Consider the following 12045-nt stretch of genomic DNA (forward strand, 5'->3'; position numbering starts at 1 on the left):
ATTGTTATTAGTGTATATTTCAGTTTTGGAAGACTTGCTTGGTTCATTTTGGCATTAAGCTGTTGCCGTGGCGCCCTGGGTTGTTCATGTGATTGAAGATGTGTGTTTATCACTGTACATTCTGTTACAGTATCAGCCAAGCTGTAAAGAAGATGGGATAGTTGTTTTATTTTTTTTTAGGAATCAAAAGCATGAGAAGATATAAAGTGGTGTGTGTTGATTTTTTAGGTGGTTGCTGTAGTGTTGAAAATTACTTTTAGTGAGAATTGAAATGTTTATAATGTATTAGAAAACAGAATGTGTTTACTGATATATACTACTCAAAAGGATTTTTTAAGGATCTCATTCTTTCATATAACTAAATTTAACCTGTCATGCAATGCTTTGGTGAGGCCACAATCATTAGTGAGGCATCCTTTGGTGAGGCCACAATCATTGATGAGGCATCCTTTGGTGAGGCCACACTCATTGGTGAGGCATCCTTTGGTGAGGCCAATCTCATTGGTGAGTCATCCTTTGGTGAAGCCACACTCATTGATGAGGTATCCTGTGGTGAGGACACAATCATTAGTGAGGCATCCTTTGGTGAGGACACAATCATTAGTGAGGCATCCTTTGGTGAGGCCACACTCATTGGTGAGGCATCCTTTGATGAGGCCACAATCATTAGTGAGGCACCCATTGGTGAGGCCACAATCATTAGTGAGACATCCTTTGGTGAGGCCACAATCATTTATGAGGCATCCTTTGGTGAGGCCATAATCATTAGTGAGGCATCCTTTGATGAGGCCACACTCACTGGTGAGGTATCCTTTGATGAGGCCACAATCATTAGTGAGGCATCCTTTGGTGAGGCCACAACCATTAGTGAGGCATCCTTTGGTGAGGCCACAACCATTAGTGAGGCATCCTTTGGTGAGGCCACAATCATTAGTGAGGCATCCTTTGATGAGGCCACAACCATTAGTGAGGCATCCTTTGGTGAGGCCATAATCATCAGTGAGGCATCCTTTGGTGAGGCCACAACCATTAGTGAGGCATCCTTTGGTGAGGCTACAACCATTAGTGAGGCATCCTTTGATGAGTCAACAGGCATTGATTGTACATTGATGTCAATATAAAACTTTCCATGGAACCAAGGTCAACTGATGGACATGCTGGACTGCTGCCAATAAAATGAAACAATAAATATCTCTGTAAAAGAAGAATGGCATTCCATGAATGTTTACAACCTTTTGTCATGTAATGTTAAAAGACCACTCAAAGTTTGCTAAGGATCACGTTTTGATGATTAGAAAAAATCATCCAACATATAAAGATTATATCCCAGTACACAATTATAGGGTAACCCCTATAGGACCTCAATTTGATGAACAGACAGGGGCATGGAATCAAGGGGATCCGGGAAAGGGGTGCCTGAAGACCTGTGTATGAATGTATTGGCACATCATTATCAGAGAACACAAGAACTTAGCTACTGAGGATTGCAACAAATGAATGCACTTATACTTCCTTGGCTTCGTAGACGTTTGAGGACCAAAGAATTTGCACATGCATAGGCATGCTTGAAACTGGGTCAACACAATATCACAACAAAGTGTGATCAATACCAGATTGGATCAGCTACCCAGCGACATGCAGGTGGTCGACAGTGTTCCACCACACAGCGGGAAGACAGGGTTCTCTGGAATGCAGCAAGACGGCATCACTTCGTGACTGCCACCACACTCAGAAATGACCTGCAGAAAGCCAGTGAGGCTCAGACAGCGATTTCTACTCAGACAGCGTAATCATTTCTGTTAGGCTGGTCTCATGAAGGGTAAGCATTCACATCCCACAGACCTGACATCATAGGCAGGAATGGTTGGATTGGGCTGAAGATCACGTCGATTGGACAGAGCAGGACTGGTCTTTAAATTTCACTAATGAATCGAAATACTGTCTACACTTCACAGACTGTCGTGCCTGAGTGTAGCATGGACAAGGAGAGAGACTTCAGGATTCCAAAGTAGCTGAACATGACCAATAAGGAGGGGGCTCAATCATGATTGGGGGTTGGATCAGCAGAGCTGGAAGAACTGATCTCCATGTCCTACAGCAGGCCATGATGACAGTTGATGCGCTACAGGTATGACGTTCTGAATGTGGACGTGAGACTGCATGCTGGTGCAATCAGACTGGACTTCATCTGTGGATGATAACTCCTGACTTCATCGTGATCGCATGGAGTGGCCAGCCCGGTCAACTGTTGGAACGAGCTGCACATCCCCCTCTCACGACGCCCTGTACTTCCAGCAGCTATACAGGAACTAAATGTACTCACTGAATTGTGGGACCGCCTCCGTGGTCTAGTGGTAGAGCGTCCGCCTGGAGAGCGGAAGGTCAGGGGTTCGATCCCCGGCCGCGTCATACCCAAAAGACGTTAAAAGATGGTACTTGTTGTTACCCTGTCTGATGCTCGGCATTAAGGGGCTAAAACAAGGACTGGTCGTCTCGGAGTCAGTATACTTTGTCTGAGTGGGGCATTCATGTTAATCTGCGGCATGGTATCTCAGTGAGCTAGCACTATAAATCGGCATCAGTCCGGACTAGTTTAAGCAGCCACACACACACATACACATACACACACACACACACACACACACACACACACACAGATCGTCACGATATGGCTGAAATATTGCTGATGTGACGTAAAGCTTTAACTCACTCACTCACTCACTACTGAGAGTTGAATGAATTTGTTTTCATGATGTTTTTATGCTTCAGTTTTGATCAGATACTGCTTCATTAGGCTGATTTGTAATCAAAGGTTGTTTTTTATGCATTGTGCGGCAGATGACAATTGACTTTTGTTCATTAAACATGTTTCATGAAATACTGTCTTTGGCTATTTCAACAGATGCACGCAATTCGATGTATTACCTGGGATGATCCTTTAAAGCAAACTTTGAGTAGTGTAACATTCAATTTGTCATAAACTCACTTTCATCATATGTTAATAATATACATTATTAGTATATGCTTGATAATTGTATTAGTACTGAGACAAGGGGCTGCCTCCATGGTCCGTCCATGTCATACAAAAGATGTTAAAATTTGTTGTTACCTTGCCTGGTGCTTATATAACAAGACTGAGTGAGTGAGTATGGTTTTCCGCAGCTTTTAGCAATATTCCAGCAATATCACGGCGGGGGACACGAGAAATGGGCTTCACACATTGTACCCATGTGGGGAATCGAACCCGGGTCTTCGGCGTGATGAACGCTTAAACCACTAGGCTACCCGACCGCCCCTATATAACAAGAACGGGTCAGCTCAGTGTCAGTATATAGCGGTATCCATGTTAACTGTGGCATGGTTTCTTAGTGGGCTAGCTACATGAACCTACTGCCACTTTTGCCTATTGTGTTGTAGGTCTCTTTCTATCTCGTAACAACCACTTGGGAGGTTTTACTTTCTGCTTGTAAGACCTGATCCCAGGTATGGTGTGAGGTTTTACTTTCTGCTTGTAAGACCTGATCCCAGGTATGGTAGGAGGTTTAACTTTCTGCTTGTAAGACCTGATCCCAGGTATGGTAGGAGGTTTTACTTTCTGCTTGTAAGACCTGATCCCAGGTATGGTAGGAGGTTTTACTTTCTGCTTGTAAGACCTGATCCCAGGTATGGTAGGAGGTTTTACTTTCTGCTTGTAAGACCTGATCCCAGGAATGGTAGGAGCTTTTACTTTCTGCTTGTAAGACCTGATGATTTGAGTAGCAGATGGAAGTGTTTCAAACATCCAAAGTTCTAAAATCATAGACAAGAAATCAAACTTTTTCATTATGGATCAACCCTGCCACCTTACAGATCGTGTTAAGTTTTGCAATCCACTATTTCTAACTAAACCACCAAGGCAGTGGTAAAAGAAGATTCAATTTTAGATGTCATGACTTAGTTTTGACTATGCTGCACGTTTCTTCTCTCGTACGCTTTGATCAAAACCTTTTCTACTGCGTCACACTATATCGTTTCACTTTAAGATGTCTCGATGTTTTCATATGTTTTCTAATATTTCTTGTATTTAGATGGTTTATAAATAAGGCAAGAGGATATTGGGTACCTACATTGCTGATTCCCTCTTGCCTCAGGCTTACTTCCTCAACCATAACCGAGGAGGAGTGCTTTATCCTTCGCATAAAAAGCTGTCACTACAGCAAGCGGTCACACAAACACAAGCACATCGCTGCAAACCGTGAAGATGCGGGGTAGAATGCGTCTTCAGCAACCAATGTTTGTCGTAAGAGGCGACTAACGGGATCGGGTGGTCAGGCTCGCTGACTTGGTTGATGCATGTCATTGATCCCAATCGCGTGGATTGATGCTCATGATGTCAATCAGTTGATTGGCTGGTCCAGACTCGATTATTTACAGAAAGCCGTATAGTCATATAGCGGGAATATTGCTGAGTGCGGTGTTAAACAACACAGAAACAAAGCAAACCAAATGTAAAAGAGCAATGGTCTGGAATGCGATGTTAAACCCCATATCACCTATTCCTCACTCAGACGAGACACTCAGCATGTGGAAGAAGTTGCAAGCTATGGATACTTTCTCAACATTTGCACATAGAATTGCTTGTCACAAACAAGATGTCTGTATTGAGCTGGTGCCATAAACTGCCAAAATCTACTTGTGCATAACTGACAGATGCCAAACTGTCCAGCATTGAACTCATGCATGTCTTGAGACCATCTTGCTCAAGACAGATCAATGACATAATTAAGTCAGCGTCACACTTACGTGCCCTGCAGGAACGTTTTCAAGGAAATTACTCAATTGAAATGGCAGGAAGGTTTTTTGACGTTTTAAATTGAAGGTCATGGTTTGAAGTCATAGGAATACCTCATTATTATTCATTCTTAGAAACTTATCACTGTGTTACTCTATATTGCATTAGGATCCTGACAACCTTGATTAAACCTAGTACTCATCTTCCAAATCCAGGTTTTGAATCTGTTCTCTTCCAAACCATGGTTTTGAAATGTGTCACTTCTAAACCTGCTTTGAGGGATTTTTATTGCACCATTTGATCGAATTCTTTTATACCGCGACATTCTGTATTGTTTCACTATAAGGCATGTCGATATTTTCTTATTTCTTCTGGTATTTCTTGCATTTAGAAGGTTCGTAAATTGGATAAAACACGCCTCATCAGTTGAAGATGTCAAACTTTGAGCTTCGACTTGTCACTCTCTCATGGTTTTACATTTTCAACAAAAGCTTCGTAGTCGTGTTTTATCCTATACATATCAGTTCTGTTCAGTATTTTTGTCTTTGACGCTTACACAATTGACACTCATTTGTACCCTGGCAGTTTGTTAACGTTTGATCAAGTACTGCAATATAAAAGTGGTACCGTAATGTGAGCAAAATGGAAGATTTTGTTTGGATTTACTCTTAAATAGGTTTTATGTGTGAAGCTCATGATTTCCTGTGATATTGGTGTAGAAGTGTTGAGGGCTCAGTGTGGTAAACTCATCCTCAGGATGTTCTAGGTAGTCATGGCAATCATGACTTCATGTCTCCTGTTTCTTTGTTGTTTTGGTTGGAATGACTCAAATACCTTCACAAGATGAAGATGCTGTCATTGATGCTAAAATTGTGCATCATGGCTGTCAAAAGAAACCAAAATGCTACATTTTATGTACATGTTTTGATGGATTCCAAGAATATTTGGCTATAGTGAATTAATTAGTAAACTTTTGCCAAGAGAAATTTAATATTGAATGTATTTAAACGCTTTTGAGAGAAGATTACAATGTATTCAGATTGTGTTTTTTTGTATATTTTTTTCAAGAACAACTGCCAAGATAGTCTTTGAATTGTATGAATGGTTTTATTCTGTGCATATTTTTATTGTATTTATATGGAATTTCTGCTGTTGTCAATAACTGTCATTTACAGTTTCATTCATGAGCAGCCACTGTTATGGTGCATGGTACATGGTGCATGGTACATGAAGGACCAATCTCATTAAAATCAGATCTTAGTTCTTGCTACCGCTAAACAAAGATCTGAGGAAATCCCATTGCGGGTCACGTCAGACCGACCTTGCACGTACTTTGATTGACCAATGGAATGACCAATCAGAAGGCAGCTTTCTCGTGCTTTACAGCACTAATTTCAAATTGGCGAATACGCTTCGAAACATATTTTGACAAATTCCTGATTACAAATTTGAAACCTGAACAAAAGAACATTCTGGAATGGCTAATAGATGGTCTAGATTGTATGGATACAGTCATTAAACCCGTAACTATCGTTCAGAGTTAAAGTTTTCGAGGCTGCATGATCAGAAATCACATTCCGACTTTTACTTTCATAATCTGGTAAGCGATGCTCTGATTGGTCTGATGAAAGGTCGTTCTGACGTGACCCGTAATGGGATGTCCCCAGATCTTTGTTTAGTGGTAGCGAGAACTGAGGTCTGATTTTAATGAGATTGGGTGAAGGAATAACGCTGTCTTTTTGCCTGGATTTTTGAAAACATGCATATTCCTCAGATTTTATCACCATAAACCTTACTATTAATGCTATGCGAGTTGTTGCACATTTTAAAAAGTTTTTGCTTGTTTAATACTTCTCTCAGCATTATTAAGGTGTATGACTGCGCTGTGTAAATAATCAAGTTTGGATCAGGCAGTCCAGTGATTGACGTCGTGAGTATTGATCTACACATCTGGGATCTGATGACATGCATCAACCAAGTCAGCGAGCCTGACCACCTAATCCCGTTCGTCACCTCTTAAGACAAGCATAGTCACCTCTTATGGCATGGATGGGTTACTGGAGACCTATTCTAACACAGACCTATTTGCACATAAAATGGGATCCGGACATAATCAACATGGACACACACTGACATTTTCCCCACAGGACAATTCCACACCGGACTTTTCCCCACTCAAAGAAAGACGTTTCACCCACAGTACAATTCCACAACAGACTTTTCCCCACTGAAAGAAGGACATTTCCCCACAGAACATTTCCACACTGGACATTTTCCCATCATAAAGAAGGACATTTCCCCACAGAACATTTCCACACTGGACATTTTCCCATCTCAAAGAAGGACATTTCCCCACAGGACAATTCCACATTGGACTTTTCCCCACTCAAAGAAAGACATTTTCCCCACAGGACAATTCAACATCAGACTTTTCCCCACTAAAAGAAGGACATTTCCCCACAGGACATTTCCACACTGGACATTTTCCCATCTCAAAGAAGGACATTTCCCCACAGGACAATTCCACATTGGACTTTTCCCCACTCAAAGAAAGACATTTTCCCCACAGGACAATTCAACATCAGACTTTTCCCCACTAAAAGAAGGACATTTCCCCACCGGACAACTCCACACCAAACTATTCCCCGCTCAAAGAAGGACATTTCTCCACATGAACAATTCCACACACAACTCTTTTTTTTTAAACAAAAAATTGATAACAGGAAGGCTTTTTTTGTTTTGTAAACTTGGTGGGTGAAACATAAAGGGATTTTGGACATGTCTGACTGAAGACAAGATTTGTGATCTTAATAATCACCAGCTGTGACCATCTATGCAGGATCTCATTAGGGTTAGTGATTAGTGATAAGGGGAAATGTCCTACACTCTAATTACATACACATCTGATTCAGTATGCTCAAATCTCTTTAAAATCAGATCTAAGAGCTCACTAGTGCCACACATAGAGGACACCTCATTACTGTCGCGTGAGAATGATCAATCAGAGAATTGCCAGTGAGATATTGAGAGTGAAAGTCCGAATGTGTTTTCCCACCATGCAACTTAGGAAAGAGTGACAGGAGGTTTTCAGAATGACAGTTATGGGCTTAATGACGTTTCATCGCAATCATTGTCTATCTCTCGGCTCAATGGGATAAACATTTCAAAGGGAAAAGACTTTCCATATAAACTGGAAACACTGCCGTTCAGTCTCAGACATCTATTAAAATTTTGAATCGAATCATTTTTTCAAAGCGTCATCTGGAAGAGAAGTCTGACGTTTGAGTGAGTGAGTGAGTATGGTTTTACGTCGCTTTAAGCAATATTCCAGCAATATCACAGCGGGGACACCTGAAATGAGCTTCACACATTGTACCCATGTCGGGAATCGAACCCGGGTCTTTGGCTGAAGAGCGAATGCTTTAACCACTAGGCTACCTGACAGCCCCCTGAAGTTTGAAACAAGTGGCGTAAAGATCAAGAAAGCTAAGATTCTAATGAAAATGAGTATGTATTAGTTCAGAATTCTGTTTGATCACTCACCAGCAGCATATTTATTATCACTTAGATACACAGCCTTTACGTGTCATAAGATTAACAGATATAGTTCATATTATTATACCTCGATGTTAGAATGATGGAATCTGATTGGTCCACATGGCTCAAGTTAATATCAGCTCAATCAAATAGCTGTTTCCTATCAATTTTGAATTTGTTTTTATTCTTTTAAATATCATTATAAAACATGTCTCAGGGCACATGGGGTTTATGCGTCACCCGTTTTATACCATGAGCCGGAGGGGAGTGGTATAAAACCTAACGCAGGACGCATAAAACCCCATGTGCCCTGAGTGATCCTGCTACAACTTATAATAATGTCACATATATATATATATAAAATCAACAACCTGTTGAATGAAAAAATATGGTCTGCAGCAGTCAGTGTTCTCAAGGAATTGACCATCTTCACTAGGCAATCTGCAGTTAACTCCCTTGCCTTGGGGGGCACGGGTGGCCCAGTCGTTTAAGGCACTGCGATTCGCTGTGCAGAGTTGCATCCCTTGGACATGCCAGAAACCTATGATTGTGGGTTCGAGTCCTGGTTCACCCCGATTATGTTTCTAGGTTTGTCAGCACCAGACCCGTGCTCGTGGTTTTCACCGAAGTGGTAAACATCTAACACCTGCATCACTTCGGGCTTTCCTCCCACATTAAGCTGACACGCCGTGATATAGCTGGAATAATGTTAAAAGCGGCGTTAAACCCAACTCACTCACTCACTTGTCTGCACCATATCTTCACGGGTAAAGTCATAAAGTGACCACCATCAACTATAAGTCCAGTTTAATGTCGACATAAAGTGACCATCATCAACTTTAAGTCAAGTTTAATGTCAGCATAAAGTATCACCATCAACTATAAGTCCAGTTTAATGTCGACATAAAGTGACCATCATCAACTTTAAGTCAAGTTTAATGTCAGCATAAAGTATCACCATCCACTATAAGTCGACATAAAGTGACCACCAACAACTTTAAGTTTAGTTTAATGTCGACATAAAGTGACCACCAACAACTGTAAGTTTAGTTTAATGTAAACATAAAGTGACCGCCATCAACTATAAGTCTAGTTTAATGTCAACATAAAGTGACCACCATCAACTATAAGTCTAGTTTGTCGACATAAAGTGACTGCCATCAACTATAAGTCTAGTTTAATGTCAACATAAAGTATCATCATCAACAAAAGGTCTAGTATTACGTTGGTCATCAAGTGAAGGACCCTTTACAAGAAGAATTGGCGTCTTGGCAAGGATGAACACACAGAATCATTGTCATCACCTTTAGTTTTTGTCTATTTCAACACCAAGAATGATTATTTGTATGTCTCCCATATCAAGGCACTGATGTCGACATTAAGCACCGTGACTAGGTCAGAAGACATTAATGGCCTCCATCTTTGATTTGCAGTTGAAAGCACTTTGTGTTTATGGTCCTTTCTTCCTTTGTGAGAGAGCCTCCTTGATAAATCTTTAGCCGCTCACACAGAAATGTATCTGTCATTTGTTCTAAAATATGGATTTCTTCCGTGTGGTTTGGAAACAATCATGGCTGTGTTACTACCCCTGGGCAATGGTTCATCAGATGTCAGAAAACCCACACCAGCTGCATGTCAACTTGTGTCATTTGACAAAGGTTTGTCTTTTTGTTTGTTGTTTAACGCCGCACTCAGCAATATTCGAGGTACATGACAGCGGTCTGTAAAATAATCGATTCTGTACCAGGCAATCCTGTGATAGACATCATGAGTATCGATCCACACAATTGGGATCATTGACATGCATCAACCAAGTCAGCGAGCCTGACCACCCGATCCCGTTAGTCACCTCTTACGACAAGCATAGTCGCCTTTTACGGGAAGCATTGGTTGCTGAAGACCTAATCTAACCCGTATCTTCACGGGTTGGAACTCTGGTAGGAAAGTGGTCTAATGCGTCAACATAGCTGCTTGGATTTGTTGATTGTGGGTTCAAATCCCTAATTTGCCCTTATCATGGCATCTTCCCAAGGCAAGGGAGTTAACTGACTGTAACTAGGCTGGAGTTATTTCCCTTCTATGTCCCTCCTAATGACCAATCAGATTCCAACTCTGATTTGACATCCAATGCTTCAAACAAAATGGCAGCACCCAGGGAAGACGATCTGAAAAATAATCAAGATCTATATTTAATAAAATGGATCTTATGTGGCTAAGTGCATCAAATTACATGAGCACCTTGATTAAGAACATAAAGAGATTTGGAAAATATCTGTTCAGGCTAAGTTGACACGTACACATGCTTTGCAAATCCTGCAATCAACTGAAATGTGCACGGCAGTTTACGAACTAGATGTTGAGTTTGTTAAATGATTTTGATTGGATCGTGCATAGACTCATTAGTCCAGCCAAAGTATAACTCCATAACTGCAGCCAAGTTGGGCAAGAGTGTAAACCGGACTTATATAGTCAGTTAACTCCCTTGCCTCAGGAAGATGGAATCATGTATGAGTGAGTGAGTGAGTTGGGTTTAACGCCGCTTTTAACAGTATTCCAGTTATATCACGGCGTGTCAGCTTAATGTGGGAGGAAAGCCCGAAGTGATGCAGGTGTTAGACGCAATTCTCTGTGCAGAGTGGCGTTCCTTGGGCATGCCAGAAACCTATGATTGTGGGTTCGAATCCCGCTTCGCCCCAATTTTGTTTCTAGGTTTGTCAGCACTATACCTGTTTCACCGAAGTGGTAAACGTCTAACACCTGCATCACTTCGGGCTTTCCTCCCACATTAAGCTGACACGCCGTGATATAGCTGGAATACTGTTAAAAGCTGCGTTAAACCCAACTCACTCACTCACTTGTCTGCACCATATCCTCATGGGTAGTATGTCACTTTTGTTTTCCTTCTTTATATACTCACTAAGGCTTATATCAGCTTAATGTTATCATATAAATTTCCAAATAACAACAATATTGTAAATGGATTGTCTATCCGTATGTATTTTGTTTGGTAATAAGTGTCATTTGATGTTGGAGTTTTGAGCTGAACTCAAGTTGGAAAACCAAATCTCCTTTTCTCCCAGAAACTGCTGAACAAAATGTCCTACAACTTAGTGTGGATGGTGTTGAATTTATAGGAGTTGAGTTGACAACTTGATGACTTTTTGATAAATTCAGTTTCTCTGAGAACAATTGAAAAAAAATTCAAAATTTGAATGATTGCAGGAATCAAATGTGGTCACAGATGTACCACACAAAAGGCTAACACTTTGACCATTGTACTATTTTTCCATCCTTAAACAGCTGTCAGTTTTGTGATGAAGCAACGCTTCATCAAGTTCACAAATTTGAATTAATAACTGAATAATTTCTGTCAGTATGTTCTTTTAGAATGAATCAGGTGAGCTTCAGTGTTTCTAATAGAATTCCTTCCAGAAGAGTTTTTACAGTTGTAATTCCAAAAGGCAGATGTAACAGGGTGTGGAGCCATCCCACAGATGACATCCTTACCTTGTCAGCTTGCAAGCATGTTCAAACTAATTTTGAGCCAAATAAGTCGTACCATGCGGCCCGGGACGTACCTTCTGTTGATGGGGGAGTATGTAGGGCGTGGAGCCATCCCACAGATGACATCCTTACCTTGTCAGCTTGCAAGCATGTTCATACTAATTTTGAGCCAAATAAGTCTCAGTACCCTACCATGGGGCCCGGGATGTGCCTTCTGTTGATGGGGGAGTATG

General features: G+C 41.1%; 1 protein-coding gene across 1 annotated transcript; it reads left to right on the forward strand.

Annotated features, from left to right (window-relative positions):
* Positions 1–374: 374 nt before the first annotated feature.
* LOC139466962 (uncharacterized) lies at positions 375–1121 on the forward strand. The gene has a single exon (XM_071248679.1). The coding sequence runs from the start codon at positions 375–377 to the stop codon at positions 1119–1121; it is 747 nt and encodes a 248-aa protein (XP_071104780.1).
* Positions 1122–12045: the final 10924 nt, after the last annotated feature.

This window comes from Haliotis cracherodii, unplaced genomic scaffold (assembly GCF_022045235.1).
Source record: "Haliotis cracherodii isolate W230 unplaced genomic scaffold, xgHalCrac1.p SCAF_19, whole genome shotgun sequence".
Classification (NCBI taxonomy): Eukaryota; Metazoa; Mollusca; class Gastropoda; order Lepetellida; family Haliotidae; genus Haliotis; species Haliotis cracherodii.

Coding starts and splice junctions, on each gene's coding strand:
- LOC139466962 (XM_071248679.1), top strand. CDS start 375: ATGCAATGCTTTGGTGAGGCCACAATCATTAGTGAGGCATCCTTTGGT.